The sequence below is a fragment of the Macrobrachium nipponense genome, chromosome 43, assembly GCF_015104395.2.
Source record: "Macrobrachium nipponense isolate FS-2020 chromosome 43, ASM1510439v2, whole genome shotgun sequence".
NCBI lineage: Eukaryota > Metazoa > Arthropoda > Malacostraca > Decapoda > Palaemonidae > Macrobrachium > Macrobrachium nipponense.
The window spans coordinates 38969912-38993991 of NC_061104.1; the positions used below are offsets into that span (position 1 = coordinate 38969912).

The 24080-nt window shown below is 47.5% G+C and overlaps 1 protein-coding gene across 1 annotated transcript in view; it reads left to right on the top strand.

The window, feature by feature from the left end:
- LOC135213895 (uncharacterized) overlaps positions 1–18462 on the top strand; it is a 75727-nt gene extending 57265 nt beyond the window's left edge. The window contains exon 4 of the mRNA XM_064247991.1: positions 18361–18462. Coding sequence (XP_064104061.1) covers positions 18361–18462 — 102 coding nt within the window. The remainder of the gene's footprint in view (positions 1–18360) is intronic.
- The last annotated feature ends 5618 nt before the right edge of the window (positions 18463–24080 follow it).

The window sequence follows — 24080 nt, forward strand, 5'->3', positions numbered from 1 at the left end:
GACTGGCTCCTCTTCCCATCTTTTCTTCCCCCTTCTCTACCTGTGGTTAGAGGGAGGGACACGGTCGTCACCCTGCTGGATAAGGACAAGATGCAGGTGAGCTACTCAACAGAGCCCCATCCTATCCCTTTCACTAGGGATAGGAGCGTGTATCCACCACTTCCTCCAACAAGGGGGAGGAAGTGGATGCCAGCTTGAGACAACCCATACTTTATGTTGCCTCTTGCAAACAGGAACAAGTTCTTGCTTGCTGGTACGAAGAGATACGCTTGCCTCTCTCTTAGTACTCGGCCCAGAGGTCTGACCATTGATCCTGCGGTGCACACCCCGATCAATCGGACAGAGGCTTGGATCCCTCCCTCGCTCTTACGACCAGGGAGGCATTCCAGGGATGGACGAACACCAGTCTGTTCATCAAAAGACTCAGATTCCTCCCACCAAGAAGTGAGTCTTCCTATTGTTAAAGGACCGATGGTTTGTATTACGTATCGGAACAAATGACAATTTGTCGAAAATTGCATTTTCATACAATCAACTTACCTGTCAGATATATACATAGCTAAGACTCCGTCGTCCCCGACAGAAATTCAAATTTCGCGGCACACGCTGCAGGTAGGTCAGGTGATCTACCGTCCTGCCCTGGGTGGCAGGATTAGGAACCATTCCTGTTTTCTATCATATTTTTTCTGTCGCTTGGAATGTAAACAACGTTTGCAGTTCCTCCTGACTTGATTTTGGATTTCATCGCCATCGATCTTCTGGCTATCTTTTGCAGGGAAGTACTGGATCTTTGGTTCGGCATACGCATATTAATTTGTTTTGATAACTTTGGCTTCGAAAATTTCGAAGAATTGTTTACGTGTAACTACCGAACTTTTCGGTAGACAATCACATAGTTTGCAAGAAGGAAAATTTTAATATTTATTCATAATAACGTGTAGTAAATGTTAGAATTGATTGAGCTAACTTCCTTCTTGACGATGTAAGGAAAGAATAGTTACGCTTCCTTTAGAAGTTTATATAGCTCTCGTACTAACGAGCAGTTAGAGCATTAACATTACTAGTAGTGTGTATCCTCAGATCCTTCTTACTTCACAGAATCTTCAAATTCATATTGCAATTTGAAGACAAAGGAAGGTAGCTCTAAATACGAGCTATTGAAAGGTAAGAAGTGATTTTACTGTTAGTGCAGTGGAGGGTGCGTTCTGTTCGGCTCTGTTTCGCTCCCAGGCCTAGACCTCTTCCAAGCTCACATACCCAGAGGAGAAGGAAAGTCGAAAGCCTTACGGAGGTTATGGAGAATCCCCACCGATCAGGCGTCCCCTCGGCAGGATCTGTAGATCGTCCCAGACTGCCAAGTTCGCCATTGGAAAGGCGTCCTAATTAGTAGAGGGTGCGTTCGACGGCTCTGTCTCGCTCTCAGGTCCTAGACCTCTTCCAAACTCACAAGCCAGAGGAGAAGGAAAGTCGAAAGCCTTACGGAGGTTATGGAGAATCCCCACCGATCGGGCGTTCCCTCGGCGGGATCTGTAAAACATCCCAGACTGCCAGGGATAGCCATTGCAAAGGCAGCCTTTAAAAAGTGCGTCTGTTCTTCCGTTCTTCATCTTTACATCCGAAAAGACGAAGAATGTACATGTTAGAAGTTCGGACGATCTGGCTCGTTCTCTGAATAAGAGAACACTGACTCACTGAGCGAGAGGCTGAGAGCCAGCCAGCCAGCAAGCTAGCGCGAGCCAGTTCCAACAGCCAGCAGCGAGCCGCGTTCCAAACAGACTAGCGCGAGCCGCGTTCCATCAGACGCCAGCCAGGCGCCAGGCAGCACAAAGCGCCAACCTGGCGCGAGACGCCAGCCAGGCGCGAGGTGCCAGCCAGCCGCGAAGCTCCAGGCAGGCGCAAGGCGACCACTACCAACCAGGAGCTAGACGCCAGCCAGGTCGCAAGCAAGGCCAGCCACCGGCCCAGGCGGCCGAGGCGCCAGGCAGGCACAAAGCGCCAGCCAGGCGCGAGGCGCCAGCCACAGGCGCAGGCCAGCGAGCAGCCAGCCAGGCGCAAGGCAGGCTCTAGGCGCGAATCTCCAGCTAAGACGCGAAGCGTCATCCAGATGCGAGGCGCCAGTCAAGCGAAAGGTACCAGACAAGCGCTAGGCGCCAACCAAGAGCGAAGCACCAGCCAGGCGCGAGGTTCCTGCCAGGCTTCAGGCTTCAGTCGGGTGAGATCCATTTCAAGAAAGCCCTGGTCTTCTTTGAAACATGGAGATCTCCTAAGCACTTCATTAGTGACTTGATTCTTCAAACAGCTGAGAATTAAAAGCGCAGGAAGTGCGCGCTTTTGCAAATTTCTTGTTCTTTACATAACAATATGTCATATAAGACCATATTAGCTGTGTTGTACGGTAGAGGCAACTCTGTGTTGACTTCTCATTACACAAAGGATGTCAAGTTAACCTACGAGAGATCCTTCTCTTTTGGTTTATACGTTTCTGCGGATACGTTACTGGGATAAGGAGCCGACACTGATCCTAACTTTGAGTTAAAGTTTTTAACTTTAGTGAAATTATTGGGGTTTTTGAAAGGAGTGTGGGGATAAACTCTTTACAATTTGAGCGCGAACCCCTCGTGTTAGGATCAGGTGATCGGGATCGGTGTTTGCGCTCCTTCCATAAGGTGTATTGTCATATAAGTGGATCAGCACCCATTGACAAAGTCCTTCAGGCTCTGCCGAGTAAGTGGATAAGACCCCTTCGGCAGACCCACAAGAACTCTTGGCCATAGATCATATAGCTCGCTAAAGTTTCTTGAGGTGATGCAGACTACTGGGCAACACCCACGAAGTCTACCACCTATCAGGTAGAACCAAGGTTTTATTTATACCTACAACATATGTTGTTTACCTGTCATTCCATATAGTAGCTGTCTACCCTCCACCGAAGGGTGCCAATCAGCTATGTATATATCTGACAGGTAAGTTGATTGTATGAAAATATGATATGTTATGATACAATAAAGTTTTTCATACATACTTACCTGGCAGATATATACGATTATGGGCCCACCAGCCTCCCCGCAAGGAGACAGGTGGAAGAGAAAAAATATGATAGAAAAACAGGAATGGTTCCTAATCCTGCCCACCCAGGGCAGGACGGTAGATCACCTGACCTACCTGCAGCGTGTGCCGCGAAATTTGAATTTCTGTCGGGGACGACGGAGTCTTAGCTATGTATATATCTGCCAGGTAAGTATGTATGAAACTTTATTGTATCATAACAATATCATTTTCCTAACTATACAAACCTGAGGTCTTTACATATAGTCCCTCCTCATGCCACCCCTCACTCTGCGTATTTTGCATGGGCAAAAGCAAAAGTGATTTGTTTACCTCCCAACTGTCGGACAAGCAGTTAAACTACCGTTCTCCCCTTGTTCGAAGCTTACGACCGTTCCAGCTGCCGCTAGCTACTTCCTATTGTTAAAGGACCTCAGGTTTGTATAGTTAGGAAAAATGCAATTTTCGACAAATTGTCATTTTACCCTAATACCTACGTAATAACTCTCCATAAAATTTGTTAATATAATTTGCATAACCTTTATGGTCTGAACGGCATTTCTACATATGTATGAACTCGTTAGACAACGGCGCTAGCGGCGCTGTTAACTGAAATTTGTTGCCGTAAAGATACCTTTAAAATGCCTTATTTTTTTAATGAATATTTTTGTCGACCGCCGTAAAACCGTTTCGCCGTTTGAGTGATTGCGCCGTTAACCGCGGGCCGCCTGTATTATGTTATGGTGAAGGTAATGTTTTTACTCTGGTAACATTTGGTTATTTTGGTACTGTGCCCTGGGTAGGGGCATCCTTTGGTTGACCATGCTAGCCACGGACACTCCTTAGCTGCATGAGTCCCACTGTTTAGAGGATGAGCCATGGCTATACTGCCACGTCCCTATGAGTTAAGACAAGCGACCTCCAGAGGCAGTAATCAACTGTTCAGCTCTCTTAACAGGTAAGGAACCAACAAGCATCTGCATGGATGCTAGCACTAAATATATATTTTGTATTTATTAAATTTTAAAGTTTATGAGCATATCCATGGATCCCATCTCCTACAATGTGGGATTCAGCAATGTAACTACTTAGTAAGTTGCATACATAAAAATGACATTTTGTACATGCAATTTCCCCGGCAGATATATACTTAGCTTATGTCTCTGACGTCCGACAGAAATTCGAATTTCGCGGCACACGCTGCAGGTAGGTCAGGTGATCTACCCCCCTGCCGCTGGGTGGTAGGAATAGGAAACCGTTCCCGTTCTAGAATCAGATTTTCTCTGTCGCGGTAGTGTCAACATATGTTGCTACCTCCTGACTTGATTTTCGTTTTTCATCGCCATCGATCTTCTGGGCTGTCTTTTGCAGGGAAGTACTGGGTCTTTGGTTCGGCATACGCTTTTATTACTTTTTAATGAATTTGGCTTCGAAAATTTCGAAGAATATATGACGTGTAACTACCGAAATTTCGGTAGACACTCACATAGTTTGCAAGAAAGGGAAATATTAATATTTATTCATTAATACGTGTAATAAGTGTTAGAATTGATTGAGGAAATATACTGACTTCCTACTTTAGGGAGTCAGTAAAGCATGTAACTAGATACGTTTCTTTTAAAAGTTTTTTTGGAAACTCGTACTAACGAGCAATTAGAGTATTAAACAGTATACTAGTAGTGTTGCATCCTCATCACCTTCTTACTTCGCAGAAACGTCAAAATTCATAATTGCAATTTGAAGACAAGGATTGTGGCTCAAAATGCGAGCTATTGAAAGGTAAGAAGTGATTACTAGTGTTCCCCATTGCAGTGGAGGGTGCGTCTGATCGGCTCTGTTCTCGCTCCCAGGCCTAGACCTCTTTCAAGCTCCCAAGCCCAGGGGAGAAGGAATGTCGAAAAGCCGTAAGGAGGTTTCAGAGAATCCCCACCGGTCAGGCGTCCCCTCGCAGGTTCTGTAGAGCGTCCCAGACTGCCAAGGATAGCCATTGAAAAGGCATCCTTAAAAAAGTGCGTCTCTTCATCTTACATCCGAAAAGACGAAGAATGTATATGTTTTGATGATCTCCGCGTTCCAGCAAGCTAGCGTGAGCCACGTTCCAACAGCCAGCAGCGAGCCGCGTTCCAGAAAACAGACTAGCGCGAGCCGCGTTCCTACAACCAAACGCGAGCCGCGTTCTAGCAACTGAGCGCGAGCCGCGTTCTAGAAAATTTTTTCTTGGCGCAAGGCGCCTTCAAAGAGACGAAGCGCCAGCCTGGCGCAGAAAAATAGACGGCTAGAGCAAGGAGCCTTATAGTACAGTGGCAATCAGAACGATCCTCCATTGAACGTTTCCGGGCAAGAGGCTCTTTCTAAAAGGGGTCTAGTAGGCGCTCGGAACTATCAGGGCGCACGGACTTCCACGCAAGCGAACGTTCCAGGAGCGGGTCTCCTTTCTAGCGTGCGGAACATTCCAGGCGCGCGGAAACTATCCAGCGCTAGGCGCAAGGAGCCAGGCGCCAGAATATTCCAAATCTTCTTATAAGAGAGGTCAGTCGCAGGCTCCTCTTTGAGTTTTTAACTTGAGCAACTTTCCCCTGGCAAAGGCCGTCGCGTTTGTCAGAAGGATTCTGATACCAAGAGAAGCCATTTTTTCATTATTCAGAAGACTCCTGTGTTTGGCAGTTCCTCTCAATGCGGACTCTCTCCTTCATTCATGCTCTTCCCTTGTATGAAGAGGCAAGAGCTTTGGGAGTTTTTCTTATAAGAATCTCATCGACGTTTGGTATGATGGCGGATAGGAATATCTACTTCCTTCCGTAAACCCTACAGATGACAGGAATTCTGTATCTTCCGCGATTTATGAGGAAATCACGAAGATTTAAAGAGTTCCTGGATTAACTTCCTTCCTAGGAGATATATATACTCTCTATCATTCTATTAACGAAAAGAACAAGATAGTAAAAATTTTTCCTTTCTCTATCTGCCTCGGCAGGGAAAGAGGTAGTAGAGTATCTGCTGTATGAGAATACGATACGGCAAATCACACATACCGTAGTTACTTTCTTTGGCAGAGCAACTCATTACCAGTATCCTTCCAGAAATTTTCTAGGAAGGACTACGCTTAAAGGGATTGTTTATTACACACACCTACTTAGCTTCTAGATTTATCGAGTCTTGATTCGCTTAATATGCATGAATAGAACTTCCTGAGTTCGATTATAATTTTATAAGATTCCTTTATTTAATGGAGTAGCTGGCAACTCTGAAAGAGTAAGGCCAGACGGCTAACGGAGACTGCTATCGGCATCATCGCGCCTTAGAGACCAACGCAGTAACATGTAGGTGTCGGTCATGAGTGGTTGGTTACATGTCTCTCTCCTGCGGGATGGAATAACTAACCGTGTCTCCCCTACAATCGCGGTTTTAGCCTCGGATTGAGGGGATAGTTAAGCAAACATAAATAAAATATTTTTCTGCCTTTTGCTAAGAAGCTTTCAATGAAAGATATTACAACATTTCAATGCTGTTTACCGTAGGTAACATTATTAAAAGATTCTAACGCAGCGGAACTCTATAGTATATGATGCGTCTCATGCTTACGAAAGCATGGCTTATTAGAGTACATACTTAGTGAGAAGATGAATGTAGTAGAAGAGAATTCACTTTAAGACTACGGTATGGTCAAGTCTTATGCCACATACGAGGTTAACTACAGAATTCCTAGTATCCTTACAAAGGTTTCCTAGATTAATGCTGTTTACCACAATGTGACAGTATTATAAAGGATTCTAATACGGCAGAGCACGATATAATATAATTCTCTCATCCTTTCGAGAAACGCACACAACCTTTTTAGAATCGGATATTGCTCAAGAGAAGATGGGTGAGTCGGATGGGAAACATTCTCTTAGTGGCAGAAGTTGGTTTCCCCTGAATGGACTATACTTACGTAATAAAATAAAAGTTTTTTTTCCTACTAAGAACGGAAATTAACACGTGAAGGATGTCGGGTACCATAAAGGCACAGATGTTCTGGCATATAACCTTAAAAGAACTAGAAGGAAGCGCCAGCCTGGCGCAAAGCGTCAGAAGCGCCAGCCTGGCGCAAATTGCGTCAGAAGCGCCAGCCTGGCGCAATGCGCCAGAAGCACCATCCAAGATATTTTCTCGTTTTAGCGAGTTATTAACCTAAGAGTCCAGTAGTGGTTGGTTTGGTGTTTGCTTCTCACCTCGGTGGTCGCGGGTTCAATTCTCGGCCATTCCATTGAGGAGTGAGAGATGTGGATTTCTGGTGATAGAAGTTCACTCTCGACGTGGTTCGGAAGTCACGTAAAAATACCATACAAACAAACAAACAAACCAGTAGCCTCTCGGAGGCTCGGTAACGGCAAGATTCGTTCCTGATTTCGTTACCCATTTAATCGGTAAGGGGTCGCTTACAAGGAATGATGAAATGATTTATTTAATAAATTCACTTAGGCCAATTCCACGACTCTCTCATATCGCAAAGAGCATCGAGAATCTCTTTTTTCGCCCTGTTCGCGTTAACAAAAGAGAAACCTATTTGGGAACAGACACGGAACGTAACGATCCTTAAAGGTTCGATGCAAGATTTTGCATGTCCGTGAGAACCTTCTCGATCGAAGATAATAACTGTTAACCTATGTCTAACATTTATTGAAAAGAGTTTTGAGAACCTGCGGAAAGTCTTCTTCATAGATCTCTTCGCAAGGTAGAAGACGAACAGGCTTCCTATAGACTGCTTCCTTTTCCTCGAACCAAGAGAGGTAGCAATATACGACATCTTTAATTTAAAGAAGGGGAATAAACTTTAGTCTTTTTTCCCCTTACCCTGTTATAAATTCTTAACAGATATTAAGATAAATGGGCGTCAAAGGAAGACAGGATGAATGCCTCATTTTGGCCTTAGAGAGGTTGGATTCCACAGAAGTCACGTTCTTCTCACAGCATGTTTCGTAAGGCTTTTCCAAGAGTATCTGGATATTTCTATCAGAATCTATTATAAATAGACCTGAAAAACCTCTCCACTCTGAGTCTTTCCGCGTGCAGACTGACCAGAAGTGGACATGAAATGAGAGGGATTTTTCAGGTAAATGACAATAGTCATGGCTAAAGACAATAAGAATTGCTGCAGATCGTGCTAGATGGAATGAGGAAACTGTCCTCTTCCGATACCTCTGTGAACCACATAGCGAGGTTCTTTCTTCACTTTCAGAGGGAAGAATCACCTAGGTATATATCTGCTATCAAAGAACGCAGTAAAAGGCTATACTCTGTCTCTACAAGGGGGAAATTAGAGTAACAGAAGATTAAGATCTTCGGGATCTTATACGATACCGCAATACGACAAAGAGTAGGATATCATGTACTTCGAATGGGATCTTTTTGTGGCCACAGATTCCGGTTGTTCCGACAAATGGGAACTGCTCCTCATCAACTTCTTTGAGAAAGTTTATGAAGGAATTCTTTGTTTCTCTTAGCCCTAAACCGACCAAGAAGACAAGTGAATTTTTTGTGCATTGGAATCTCGCATCAGATTCAATGGAGACTCGGCAATGGGTTCTTGCCAGCATAGTATGTCTGGCAAAAGAACTAAATCCCTCTTTCCTTCCGGACGCAATGCCTTTCAGAGTATAAGTTTTTTTAGATTTGCCCAGGTCAGGGTACTTACATTTTTCATCTACAGAAGAAGAGATGGTTTAAACATTTGCCTACAGAGTCTTGGGGTGCGATGAGGGCTCAAAATGCTTCCCAGAAGGTATTCAGAAGAATACAATAAGAGCTAGAAATCAGGGTTCCGCCCAATTTCAGCTCAGTCTCTCCTTCGACTTCTAGACTCCTTCCCTTCCTTCAGGCAAGGATAGGGAAGATTCTGCAACGAGGAACCTCATCAACATGTAAGAAGAGATCTCGTTAGCAAAAGAAGTGTTCACGAAGGATCCTCCTCGGAGGAAGACTCTTCTCTCTCGTATTTGTTAGATATCCTGTCCGTCTACTTGGGTGGTAGCTGACTAAAACTTCACCTCCCTTGCCAGGGGCCAAAAGCTCAAAGGGGAAGAATTTCTTCCACCCTTCTCCAGTCTCCTGATAAACTATGTGGTTGTTCAGGACTCTCGGACAATGTAGCGCCAGCCTAAGCGCCAAATGCCAATACAGGCGAAAAACGCCAGAGAGGGCGGACAGTTCCAAGCTCTGTATGGCCGGATACTGAGAAGGGAGCGGGCCTCCAACCTGGGCGCAAATGCGCCAGAGGCGAACAAATTGGACAGATATAAGAGTGTCCGATGTGGACATCGCCAGACAGCCTAGAGACTCTTCCAAGCTCGAAGCTCCAGCAAGTGTGGAGGAGCCAAGCCAGGCGCGAGGCGCCAGCCATGGCTGCTAGGAGTCCAGCCTAGGGTCTCTCGGAGCCATCCAGGGCTCATAGAAGCCAAGCCAGGCGCCATCCAGGTGCCAGGCTCCTTCAAGGCTAGGCTCCAGTCAGGATTGAGGATCCATCCAGGCGCAAGGCTCCTTCCAGTAAAGAGAAACCTAAAGCTCTGTCATGTAAGAGGGCTAGTCCCCATTGATATGATACAGGTAAGGCTCTGCCATGTAAGTGGGTCAGCCCCCATTGGCACGATCCGAGAAGGCTCTGTCGTAAAGTAAGCGGGCTAGCCCCCATTGACATGATCCAGAAGGGTTTGTCAGTCATAGGTCCCTACCTCGCTGAAACTCTTGAGGCATGCAGACTCATAGACAGTAATCATGAAGTCTTCTGCCAAGCTCCAGGCGCAAGGCGCCAGCCAGACGCAAGGCTCCAGCCAGGCGCGAGGCGCTAGCCAGGAGGGAGGAGCCAATCAGGCGCCAGCCAGGCGCGAGGCGCCAGCCAGGCGCGAGGCGCCAGCCAGGCGCGAGGCTCCAGCCAGGCTCTAGGCGCCATTCAGGCGCGAGGCGCTAGCCAGGCTCCAGGCTTCACCCAGAAGAGATCTATATCAAAGAATGCCCTGGCCTTCTTTGAGACAATGTGATCTCCTAAGCACTTGACAAGTGCATTGATGATTCCTTCAAACAGCTGAGAATTAAAGCGCATGAAGTGCGTGCTTTTCTGAATTCTTGTTCTTTCCTTAACAATATGTCATAAGGACATATTAGCTGTCACATACGGGAGATGCAACTCTGTGTTGACTTCCCATATCCGAAGGATGTCAAGATAACCTACGAGAGATCCTTCTCTCTTGGTTGATACGTGTCTGCGGATACATTGCTGGGATAGGGAGCCGATACTGATCCTTAACTAGTGAGTTAAATTTTAGTTAACGTCGTGTTTTTTCTTTGGGTTGTTTGAAAGGAGTTTGGGGATAACTCTTTTCAACTTAAGCACTAACCCTCGTGTTAGGATCAGGTGATCGGGATCGGTGTTGTGCTCCTTAATTATGCCACTAGGCATAGGCATATTGTCATGTAAGAGGCTCTGTCGAGTAAATGGATAAGACCCCATCGACAGACCCACACAAGAACTCTTAGCCATAGGTCACATCCTCGCTGAGGCTCTTGAGGCGAAGCAGATTCCTAGGCATTAGCCATGGAATCTTCCGCCTGAACAAGTAGGAACCAAGGTTTTATTTTTTTTTATTACCTACACGTATGTTGTTTACCTGTCTATTCAGTAAATCGTTGTCTCTTACCCACCACCAAGGGTGTCAATCAGCTAAGTATATATCTGCCGGGGAAGTTGCATGTACAAAAATGATATTGTTAGAATACAATAAAGTTTTGTACATACTTACCCGGCAGATATATCGTTGAATGGCCACCCAGCTCCCCTCAGGAGACAGGTGGAAGAGAAAATCTGGTTCTAGAACGGGAACGGTTTCCTATTCCTTTCCACCCAGCGCAGGGGGGTAGTCATCACCTGACCTACCTGCAGCGTGTGCCGCGAAATTCGAATTTCTGTCGGACGTCAGAGACATAAGCTAAGTATATATCTGCCGGGTAAGTATGTACAAAACTTTATTGTATTCTAACAATATCATTTTTATGATAAAATAAGATTTTATGTATACTTACCAAGTAGTTACATGATCAAAGCCCGCCTTCCTCCCCTCACATGGATAATAGGGCATAAACAACTGATTTTCGTACGGCGTTGGTTCCTCACTCCCCCCATAGTGGGCGGAGGGTATCACCTGACCAAAACAAACCAGCGCTACTGCGAATTTCAAAAATTCTAGCTGCCAACATTTTAGAAACTATAGCTATGTAACTCTTTGTAAGTATACATAAAATCTTATTTTATCATAAAAATGTCATTTTTTGCGATAGCCTTTCTAGCCGGCTTTCTACTTGTGTTAAGAGTTGGTGGCAAAGGTATGCCAACATATTATTTACATTCTTTCGCCCTTTAATGTGAGGACGAGATATGTATTCAACGTGAGGACGAGACGTATTTAACATGAGCAATATTGATCCTGTAACAAGACATGTATTCATCCGAAAATCATGCTTACGCTTGGGAATTACCGAGGGGAACTTCAGAGGTTTGTCCTTGTTTTGTTTTTATGGTAATTTCTCTTCTTCATCCTTTCACTTGCTATCGGACGAAGGTAGAAGAGGGGGCGTGTGTTGTTGGTGTTTGGGGGATCTCCTCTCACTTCGGAGGGCGGTGCCCTTGGATGCAAGAGGAGTACCCCTATTACTTTAATCATTTTGTTCTTTATTTTACAGACTAACAGTGGTGATTGTGTTTACAGCAGTATTGGTTGGATAGCTCTTTGTATTGGTTATCCTAACCTTGGCATTGTACCTGTGACTCATAGCATGTTGTGATTCCAATCCTTGAATGTGTGTACTGATCCCCTGCTGGTAATCATATTCATTTACCACTACTACCCTGGAGTTACGTCACTGGATGAAGCTTTCGCGCTGCCCTGTGATGTTTGTTTATTCCTGATGGTAGAAGTCTGGCAGAAATTTTTGTGACTCCTCCCCTTCAACTCCTAAAGCTTTGCCTTCCCCCACCCCAAGAAATCTCATCACAGGACTTCTAAGGGTCTGTCTCGCTCCGGTGAGACAGGTGGGTCTTCTGCTGGTCCTCCCGTTCCCGGGCCTGTCTCTCCTTCCTCATGGAAGAAGACGGGGACCATGGAGATACCAGACACTGCTGGTACCTCCTCTCCCGGCTCCAGAGGTTCCACCTCCGGACCGGGAACCGTCTCGGCCGCTCGCTTGCAAGCGTCACCAAGTGTACGGTCACCTACAGGTGACCGTGCAGCCAAGGTCCAGACTGCTGAGTACGCTCACCGTCAGGACCCAGGCACAGAGCGGAAGGATGGTAAGAGTCGCTCAGGTGACTCTCGCCAGACCGGTGATCGCTCTCGCAGCTATCATCCGGTACCCAGGGTTGATGTGACGTTCCTGCAGGACCGTGCACGCAGAGACCGGTAGAGGCTGCCCATCCAACCCTCTTGAGAGGTTTTGGCCTCGACGAGGACTTGGAAGAGTCGGAGGATGGTATCGGCTGTCTCCTGTCAGGTGCACGCTCGGCCCCACCCAGACGGCGGCCACGTTCACGCGACCGACCAGTCTCGTTGGTGGGAGACGGTCCACCTGCCAGGCGAGAGTTTCGTAACCCTCCTCGAGGAAGTGTGCTCTCCACTGTTGCTCTGTCAGGTCCTCCTTCCCAGGTCACGCTGGGGCCTGCTGCTTCGGCAGCTGCCACAGCCCCTTCCTGGATGGGAGAACCTTCTGCTGTCCTGAGGAAGTTGGCGAAGAAGATGAGGAAGGTGTCGTCGTCGTCTTCTATCGCCCCTTCCCCTTCGACTTCCAAGGCCCCCAACCGAGGAAGAAGAAGGTGGCCTCGACACCCCCTAAGAAGTCTCGCACAGGAACTTCTAAGGATCTCTCGCTCTGGTGAGACAGGTGGGTCTTCCGCTGGTCCTCCCGTTCCTTCAGAAATGGGGCCCGTCTCTCCTTCCTCAAGGAAGAAGACGGGGACCGTGGAGGTACCAGCCACCACTGGTACCTCCTCTCCCGGCTCCAGAGGTTCCACCTCCGGACCGGGAACTGTCTCAGCCACTCGCTCGCTTGCGTCACCGAGTGTACGGTCACCTACGGGTAACCGTGCAGCCAAGGTCCAGACTGCTGAGTACGCTTACCGTCAGGACCCAGGCACAGAGCGGAAGGATGGTAAAAGTTGCTCAGGTGACTTGCCATACCAGCGATCGCTCGCGCAGTGATCGTCTGGTTCCCAGGGTTAACGTGATGTTCCCACCAGACCGTTTACGTGGCGAGGCTGGGAAGAGATCCCCCTGGTCACTGGACCTTGTGCCGTGGCGCGTCGAGAGGGTGGTGCTCGCTCTCACCGCGTTAGTCGACACTACCAGTCACCTGACCGTCGCTCCCACCGGGACCAGACGGCTAGCATGACTGGTAGCAGCTCCCGTGACGCACGAGACCGACGCTACCGTCCTTGGTCCAGCGCTTCACCACAAGGAGACCGCTGGTCCAGACCTGCAGCTCGATTGCCTCTGCAGGTTGTCGATCGCCTGCAGTCCTCCCAGCCTACCGCTGGTAGGCAGGGTAGGAGCGCTCGTAGCAGCTCCCCTGATGCACGAGACTCGTGCTACTGTCCTCTGCCCAGCGCTTCTCCGCAAGGAGACTGCTGGTCCAGACTTGCAGCTTGATCACCACCGCAGGTTGGCGAACTTCTGCTGTCCTCCCAGCCTACTGGTTCTGCTAGTAGGCAGGGTAGGAGCGTCTGGTCTCCCTCACCTGTCCCTTCAACCTCCTTGGGCTACACCTGGAGGAACGAGGCAAACAGGAGTGACTGATGAATGCGCTTCTTCAGTCCGGCCACGTGAGCCTGGTTTGTTCTTGGGACCAAACAGATCATACGCTCAAGTGGTTAGAGGAGATCGTGGGGGCTGGCGAGGACGATGACGCTTTCCTAGACTCACGGAGTGACTATCACCGCTGTTCACGTGACGGTCCTGCTGGACCGTGCACGCAGGGGCTGGTGTGGGCTCCCCCTATGGTCCTCTTGAGAGGTTTCAGCCTCGACGAGGACTGAGACGCGTTGGAGGATGGTATCGGTTCTCTCCTGTCAGGTGCATGCTCAGCCCCACCCAGACGACGGTCATGGTGGCAGCAGATATTTTGCCTACAGTACGAGTTTTGTAACCCTCCTCAGGAAAACTTTTTCTCCAGACGGTAATGTTTTCTTAGACTCGGAGCGGCCAATGGCTCGCTTCTCCGGCTGCTAGTTTCGCTGGCAAGGCGAGCGAGAGCGTCCAGTCCTCCTCCCCCATTTCCTCTCTTCCTATGGCTGCAACGGGAATGGGAGGTATCCTGCAAAGCGTTCTCCATAGGATTCCGCATCGGGGACTGTGTTCCTGGAGGGACCCTCGGGTCCTACTGGACGTAAGTCCCCGTCGTTGAGGAAGGATCTTGCCCATTCCTCCTCGATTTCTACGGGAATCGGGAGGACCACCACTTGATGATCATCTGACGAAATTCGGGGGGGTTTCGCCGAGCGCTTAAAATTCTTCAGAATTTCTAGCACTCTCCGAGTGTTTTTGTCTTCTACGATCTGCAAACACTTGGGTGTGACCACGGTCCAGAGTGGGCGAGACGAGAATTCCTGATAATTGTTACTACGATAATCGTGAATCTCGCCGATGCTCGAATTCCTTGGAATTTCTGTAACTTCCAAACACACTGTCAAGACAGACATTCCTGGTAATTGTTATTACGAACTCTGGAGTCTCACTAAGCCATTAATTCCTGGAATTTCTAGCGTTCAAAGGAATTACTGCTGCTGAAGGAAGAATATCTCGGGAGGGGCTCAGCCTGGATGGACCTGACGGTCCGTCGCCTCAGTAGGTGGTCACCCCAGGGATAGAGAAGAATGGGGAATAACAGTCAATCCTCCTATCTTTTTTTCCCTTTACTTCTTGGTTATACCAGAATGAAATCAAGGAAGTAAGAGGAATTTGGTGGAGTTTAGTCCTTGGAATTCGAACCAGAGAGACTGTTTTTGGTTCAAGCCTAGGATTTTACCGAACATACATCAATCCGTTCAGGATAGATAGCACTGAGAGTTTGAATGCCTCTCCAGTGCTACTGTTTTGGGAACATCCAGTTCGGCTTGAACTGGTCGTCTTCGGTATCCTGTTATCACCGTAGAAGTCTTCCTTCGGGGAAACTTCACCTTCGCGCTCTTCATTAGAGAATGAAGGTCTGCTTCCAGTCCTTATTCTTGTTCCTCGAATGGAAGAGAATTTTGGCTGGAGGTCTATGTACAGGAACCTACAAGTATACTACGTATATTTCTCTTGCGACATGCATCTGTTATCAGTTGAATTGTCCGAGGTGTAGGCACATAACTGTAGTTAACTCTAAGGGTATGTGACCGAGACGAATAGCATCTTCTCTTAATTGAACTACAACTCGGGCTAGCTTGCAAGCCTCCCAAGAGTTACTGGTTTTGATTTTGAGATACTAGTGGTATTGTTTACAATACCACCACCACAGCGTGTGCATTCACCAAATAGGACGGGTTTCTTCCCTCCCATTTCGATTAAAATGCAAATGCTCGAGTTTATTTTCTTGCGCTCGATGGTTCTAGGTGAACGCATTCCTTCATGGAATGGATTACCTGGCAACTCAGGATGACAAGTGAGCAAGAGCTAGTGGTGTATGGGCTGCTTGCCAGCCCTGCCTGCTGCAGCCAGTACAGCTGGCTCTCCTAGATAGTTCGGTTGGGTTTTGTCTCTCCTCCTCTGCGATGATTGACTACCGAATCGAATCTTCCCGGCAATCACAGACTTAGGTCTCTGGTTGGCTGTAATTCTCGCATACGTGTATGACCATCTCTCCTGCATCGCCTTTTGCCGTTGCAAGAATTTTCAGACAGAGATATCTCACTAGACTTGTTATCATCTTTCTGTTTACCTCATGGTAACAGAAGTCTGTAGCCTAGTCTTCCACTTCATCACACCTGCTGCTGCAATGACGCAGAATGATTTCTTCAGACATCTGAGTTTGTCTTCTAAATATATCTCGTAATTCGTAGGTGTGCAATTATTCTTTGTTCACCCCGAATTGTAGATGAATAAAGGAAGACTTGCCTGTTCCCCCCACTGCCAGCTCTACTTCCAAGTAATAGAAATTTCCTCCCTGATCCAACCCATGAGAAGCGTTCTTCAGGCAGTATAAGTCCTTGTGTTTTCATTACTGAAAGGCGCTCCGCTTTCATTGCAAACTCTGACTTCTCACCGAACAGCAATGAAATAGCGGTTTAGCATTTTCAGTCCTCTGTAAAACAACAGGGATTAAAGCCATCTTCACTGGTTGGTGTCATCGCCGGGACTTTTTCTAAGTTCTGAATCATGAGAGTTAATTTCTCTCGATTCAGCTGTGAAAACGTAGGTCTGCATTCACCTTAGTCTTTTGTTGGCATATAGTATTGTTTCTCCTTAGTTGAGATTCAACTACTATGAGAACTTCTGTCTTGCCATCAGGGACCTCGGTCTCTAGAAGGCAGTTGACTTTCGTCTGATGGGAGCATGCCTTGAGAGAATCATCATCTCATCTCCCAACATCGGTGGCGAACAAGATAGACGATTTGTATGTTTTCTTGGCATAACCCTTCAAAAGGCGAGTGTCATGTTACTACGTCTCGGATGCATGACTGCTCACCTGGCACTGAGCACAGTCAATTCGGCAGCTGTTGAAGAGTCCGAGATCGTCATGAGCTATGCTGTGGTCTTTGTATTAGTTGATCCAGATCAGTCATTACTTTGTCCTATTGGCGTGTTGGTGTCTTTATCCACTGTGGAATATTCTGAGACCATGAGAGACTTCTCTGCAGTTGGATAGTCCAGTGGATGGGTACTTGTTATCACTCCGAAGAATATGTCGGACAGGAAGATAGATAAGGTCTCATTATGCGAACCATATTGATTTATTTTCCCTTTTTCTTCAGGGTCTGCCCACAGGTGTCCTTTGTAACCTCAATTTCCCTTGGACCGGCAGTGGTGGATGCTTGGTAGGTTGTTTGCTTACCCCGCACAGCTCTCAAAGGAGGACAAGTTGCCATCTCGACCTATGGGTGTGGCAGTTGTAAGTAGGTAAGGAAAGGATGCGAGAGGTGACTGGCCTTTCCTCCACATTAAACCCCAACCTCTTCGTCCGTCCCCGGCATCCCACTTCTTCTTCTTCAGGCGTTTTGATGGATGAGGACTCCGAAACTTTACCACTGGCCTTGGTGTCGGTGCGGTGGTAACACATTCAGACGATTGATGGGTCGGAATAAAAGACTTACATCATAGTGACGCAATTTACCATTTTAAATGCTTTGCTTATCGAATCAATTAGAAGCAATCCCCAACTGGCCTTTCGCTCTAGCAAGGGAGGAAGGAAGGACTGGCAATCGAATTCGCAAAACCTTTGTCCCATAGAATCTTTGCAAGTCAATGCCTCCGACTTGCTAAATATTCTTTCCACAGCCCAATTTTCCCCATTTTCGGAATGAACGTTGACGATTCCTCACTCATTTTCGAAAACAAAGGCCCAGAAGTCCTGACCTCTTGTATCATGCAGCTTCCTAATTACCTCCGATCCAAGTTTGTCCAGGAGACAGGGCACCGCAACTCCTCGCTCTTACGACCAAAGGAGCAGTAAGCCTATGGTGGTGTTAGAACTCCAGTCAGTTTCTAGAGAACTGCACTCATATTCCCCTCCCACCTAATCAGTGAGTCTTCCTTAATTGTAGGAAGGGGACCCCCGAGGGTTTTGTATTATCGTGTAGGAAACAAATCACTAAATTCTTGGAAGTAAATTGTTTTTTTTTTCCTAAATAATGAATAAAACCGCTGAAGGTCCTTACAGTACATGCCTCACCTGAATGCCAACCCCCTCAAATCTGAACCTTAGGTGCCGAAAGGAGCAAAGGGACAGTTGAGTTTGTTACATCCGGGTGGCAGGCTAGGCCTTCTACCCCGCCTGCCCACCAGGCCTGTAGTTACTGCCTAATGACCTTGGTTCAAGAGTTTAACGTGCCGTAATTCCAGCTACGCCGAAAGTAAATTCCTTATGGTAAAGGAACCTCAGGCTTTGTATAGGTTAGGAAAAATACAATTTATTAACAGTACTTCCAAAAATTGTGATTTTAACCCAGGAAGTGAGACACTTAAACAGTCATCCTGAACAAGTGGAAATTAAAGGTTGTTTTGTAAAAGAATTTATTAACTCGAATAGTATTCATCTGGGATTTTGCATTAAGTGTTAGCACATTTGAGTAATTTGAAAATAAACAACTTTCCTTTACAGTGTGGTGGACGTTTTCATGGCTTTTTGGCATTGTTCTTACCAATCAGCCCAAACGTTGTGATGTGCATTTATGTGGGAACCAAAGAAAGATGGCCACACTGAAAAGAGCGTTGCCCACAGACTTGTGGAGAAGGATATCACTCCACGGTAGTAAAGTTTATTTTGGTAGCGTTGTATCATGTAGATTAATCCGTGAATAACATTCCTTTACTTTATTGCCTCAAACTTTCGTGATTCAAGTTCTACATCAACTTTGCAATCCTTCTTGTAGATAAAAGTGCTAGGATCTCACTACCAAATTGAATCTCTCTCCTCCTCTCTCTCTTCTCTCTCTCTCTCTTCTCTCTTCTCTCTCTCTCCTCTCCTCTCTTTCTCTCTCTCTCAAATTATTTTAGAACATTTCTTTTCTGCATTGTTTTTGATGAAAACATTCGTTTTTATTCATTGTCTCTCGAAGTGAAATGTTGGTTTAATCTAATTGGTTTTCATGGGTGAACTGCTACCTCTAATTTTCAATTTTTAGTTCATGAAACTTACCTGTTCAGATATATATATAGCTGTATTTCTCGTGCAAGTCCGACCAAGAAATTTTCTAAAAATAAACTTACGACAACGACGTAGTGGGAGTTAGGGATGGTTAGTAAAACCCATTTCCCCGCCCGCTGGGAGGCCGGGTATTCAGGAAACCTCATTCCCATTTCTTTGCTAATATCTGAGATTTATTGTCTTTCTGCTCGCCTTTCGGTTGTCGCTAAACAGTCTGTTTATACACACTCCTGCCTTCCAGGAATTTTGGTTTTGGAAAATAAAATTTTCAAATTGCTTTGAGTTATCCTCTGACTTTTTGGTTTTTTTGTGTTCTTGGAATCCGATAGCTTTGGCCATAAAAGCGTTGACTTGGACTGTTTTTTCTTTGAAAATTTGGCTCAGATTTTTTTTCCCTTAAATATGTTCTGGAATGGTAGTTCGGCTAGCGGCCAGGGCTGTGGTTTCCGAAAGTGGAATGCAAGGTTAGGCTTCCTAAAGCCTTGGTTGATCCCCTCACAACAATTCGTGTAAACAAGGGTGTAGGGGGCAAGAGTCGTTAAAATATTGATTTGCCGCTGTAATGGAGCTGTTGAAAAGCTTGGATGATTTACAATGGAAGGACGTATTGAATCCTACGTAAACATAAGTGTTAGAAACGTGAATACGGATTGAGGAGGTCTTCCCTCCAGGAGTAAGTCGGGTGATGCAGACAGGGTGGTTAATTGGTGTTCCCCTTTCCTTAACTCAACCCTTCCTTTAGATTTTTTGGTGTCTAACCGTAAAATCCCCGTAGTGTTTGCCGCTTCGGGCCCTCAAATGTGGTGTCTGGCGGAAGGGTAATTATGCCCGCCCTTTCGCTTATTCCTGGATTCATTGAAAGACCGCTTGAAATCTGAAAGTGCTTTGCCCTTGAAAACAACAGGCAAAATAAAGCTTGGCAGTGATTAGTGGCCCCTAGTGAAGTGGATGGGGGGGCGTCAGATCGGCCTAATAAGCGGCCCTCTAGGCTCGGGAACCTCTGCCCGGACTCCCGCCAGGAACCTCCAGGGAGGGAAAGGGCATAAGTGGAAGAAAGGCCCTGGAAAGGAAAAGGGAGAGGGTTAACGGGAAAAAGGAACCCCCACCGCCATCAACGAGTGGCTGTGCCCGGTTCGGCCTATCAGCAGTTTCCCTGTGGACGCGCTCCCTCCCCAGGCTGCTAAGGTAGGTCGTGCCTCGGGAGCACGTATCCTGAGGATTGATTTTCTTCTCGTCGATTTCCGCCAGGCCGCACGTTGCCTCCCCGCTTCAGCCCGCGCAAGGGGTGGGAATTCTCGTTCGGCGGATTCTGCTGGCACTTCTTGAAGAGGGACTCTTCAAGAGCTTTGACGCTTGCCGATCGTCATGCTTTATTGCTCTGAGTGGAGGTCATTCTTTCTCCGGGGAACAAGTCGTAGCCTTTTTGTTCCGCCCCAGAAGAAGTCTAGGGATCGTCTTATCCAACGCACGATGACGCCCAAAAGAGAAGCTGGATGCCATTTTCTCCGTCCCCGAGGCAGGCTTCGAGCGCCTGCCCGCAGAGCGCCATCCAAGTCGACTCTACCCGACCGAAGGCCAAGTAAGCTTGCCTGGGACTCATTGGAAGGAAGAAGGAGAGATAAGGCGTGCCCGCCCAAGCCTGGCCCGTCCCCGCCCTCTCCTTCTCACAAAGCGGCGAAAGCTCGTGCTCCCGCGGATAAGGAGAACATCTTCAGGACGGAGAATGCAATACATTGCCGGTAGAGATGCCAAGCGGAGCAAACACTGGACAAGCTTTTAACTGAAGCATGAAGGACGGTCCCAATCGGATGCAACGCGCTCCGTTCGAAGGAAAGACGATAGACTTGCCCTATCAAAGAGAACTAAGCAGTCTTCTCCAACCGGCTCCTCTTTCGTCCCCCTCCCGTCTTTCTGATTTTTTCGCCCGCTCCTAGACTTCGTTTTGTGCTCCCAAGGGTTTTCGTTCTAGAGGTGAAACCGTTAGACGCCAGGTTGAAGAGGAGTTCTCTGCATGCTCCTCTCTCGTTCCCCGTAGAGAGGAAACGCTCGGCGTTGCCGACTTCGACTCTGGTCTGCTAGACTGACAGAATTTTGAATTTGTGTAGCTGTTTACGGGACGGACTTCTTCTTATTTGCGTTCGGCCCCCTCCTTCGACATGAAACAGTGTTGAACGCCTCAACATACGCTACGTCGGGCCAGTTTTGATCAAGGTTTCTTCTTCGCCGGGAACGTTCGTTAAGGACGCTTCGCGGGACGTTAGAAAGAGTCTCATTTGATGGACGCTCCGTTGGACCGCTTCGCTGGATCGCTCGGGTTGAAATAAAAACGCGTGATTTGGACGCTCGTGAAAGAAACGCTACGTTGGAACGGGCTCAGATGGACGCTCGTAGACGTTCTTAGTAAAAGAGCTTCTGTGGACGCCGAAATGTGGTAAGTTGCGCTGTCACTCGGATTGTTGTTAACCGGAAAACTTTGGCAACGTTCGCCCTCGTCTAAAGGGATGTTCCTGATCCACTGTGAAACTGTTAAGGCATCCGTTATCCTACTCGTCTTCTCTTCTAAGTTCCGGAAATTCGGATAGGAGACTTGGAGCTAAAGGACTTCTGCCTCTTCCTTCGGATTTGCACTCGGGTAGGGAAGAAGGAGAAACTTAGCGGTTCTTCGGAGGATGTTGATGAAGAACAACCTGCAACGTCTGCGTCGTCAGATTATCAAGTTTTGGCACGACTACTTCGTGATTCGTTTGGCGATACTTTCCAGCCTGCTGCTCCTCCTCCCTCCTTCTCAGTTTTCGTCGTCGAAGACAAGCAAGTCTCCAGGTTTCGTGAAGATGAAGACGTCGTTATCTACTAGAAGAGCTTTCAGGAAGGTTAACGGAATTAACGTGGATGGAGTCTAGGAAAGCAAAAGGAAGGACTACTTTCGCCCTGCCTCCGTCTAGACTTAGCGGTAAAGGCAGGGATGTGGTATGAGACAGGCGAGGAAATTAGGATTGAAGGTTCCTACGTCTGCTCAAGGTGATTTCGCCAGCGTGGTTGATGCCTCAAGGAGGGCCCTTTTTAGCCTCAGCTAAAAGTATCTTGGACGACTTCCGAACTGGACCATCTTTTGAAGGGACTGTTTAGGTCCTTAGAGGTATTCAACTTCTTAGACTGGTGTCTTGGAGCCTTAGACAACCAATCTCGTAAGCCAGACTCGATCAGCTTGGGGGAGCTGTCCAGTGTATTGTCATGCATGGACAAGGCCCGTCAGGGATGGCTCAGAGGAGTTAGCCTCTCATTTTTTCAGCAGGGGTTCTTAAGAAAAACAGGTCGCTTTATTTGCAACTTTGCGGCTAAGTCTGTCTCTCCCGCACAGAGGACAGAACTTTTGTATGCTCCCTTCTCGAGTCATCTCTTCCCCCAAGCTATGGTGAAGGATCTGGCAGTTAGTCTGCAAGAGAAAGCCACACAAGACCTGTTGGCTCAGTCTTCGAGACGTCCGGCTGGCCCTCAACGTCGTCAGGAGCCCAACCGTTTAGAAAGCAGAAGCCCTTTCGTGGAGGGACTTTCCGCTAGATCATCTCCTCGAGGAAGAAGCCTTCCTAGAGGTAGAGCCCCTTCCAAGTCTAGGGGCAAAGAAGTGAGAGATCGTGCCTTCAGTCACCGGTAGGAGCCAGGCTGCAGTTGTTTGCAGAAGCCTGGAGAGTAAGAGAGGCAGACACCTGGTCTCTCGACGTCATAGAGAAGGGTTACAAGATCCCTTTCATAAAGCCGCCCCCGTTGACTTCCACTCCCAGGGACTTGTCCCCATCGTATCCTCTAACAAAGCGAAAGATACTTTTCGACCTGCTCGAGCAGATGCTCGAGAAACGAGCAGTGGAACAGGTTTTAGACCTGCACGCCGAGGAGATTTTACAACAGGATTGTTTCTTAACGGTATCGAAAACAATCGAGCTTGACGAAATCGGGCCCGGGTGGCTTGGCCCCGTCTTGGATGTAAGTCGTCTAAACCTCTTTATAGAAAAGCAGAGGTTCAAGATGGAGACACCTCAGTCAGTTCTGGGGCCTTAAGACCGCCCGGAGATTGGATGGTATCACTCGACCTCCAGGACGCCTACTTTCACGTCCCGATACATCCCCAATCGATGAAGTACCTTCGGTTCGTATTGAAAGGGAAGGTCTTTCAATTCAGGGCTCTTTGTTGCGGACTGAGTACGGCCCCTTTTATCTTCACCATCAAATTAATGAAGAACGTGGCGAGGTGGCTCCATCTTTTCCAAACATCAAGAAAATCCTCGCTTCTATCTGGACCGACTTGGCTTCATAACGAGCCCTCCTCGCAAGACCCGGTGCCTGGAAATGGAACTTTGCAAAAACGACTCTGTCTTTTAGCTGCGTCCCTGGGAACCTTCTGGTGAACCTTCGAAAAGTCACATCTGACCCCAAACCAACCAGTCCCATCGTGTTATCTGGGGATTCAAAGATGGAATTTCAGTTGGCTTTTCGGGCCCTTTTCCCGTCCCCAGGAACGTCAGCAACAACGGCGATAGCAAAAAGTGTCGGCCTTTCTAAGGGAAAGGAATTCGAATGCTCGGTGAGGGAAAATGGATGAGTCTGGTCTGGGGACCCATTTTCCTCCGCTTGGAGAAAGGTTTGTTTCCCTGGGGAGGGCTACACCTCCGACCTCTTCAGTTCTTTCTGTCGGACAGCTGGAACGAAAAGGACAACTTCGACATGAAGTTAAGCAAAATCTTCGGAAGAGGTGAAGAAACCATCTAAGAATGGTGGCCTCGATTCCGTGGAAGCTGTCCAAGAAGGGCATATCCCTCAAACAGCTTCAGAAACCCCGAACCTAGTGTTTGTTCTTCCGACGCGTCATCCACGGGGGTGGGAGCAACTCTAGGGGGGGAAGGAATTTGTGTCAGGTACCTGGTAGAAGGGGAACAAGGTAACTGGCATATCAACTTCAAAAAGAGCTGGCAGCCCGGTTCAATTAGCGCTCCAGTTGTCTTCCAGAACAAAAGTCTCCCCGTCGTGTAAGTTCAAGTCAACTCGGACAACACCACAAGCCCTGGCAATACTTGAAGAAATAACAAGGAGGGAACACAACCTCTCGCTCCCTGTTTACTCCTAGCCGAAAGAGATCCTACCTTTGGGCAAAGGAGAAGAAGAAGTCACAAGATATTGACAAG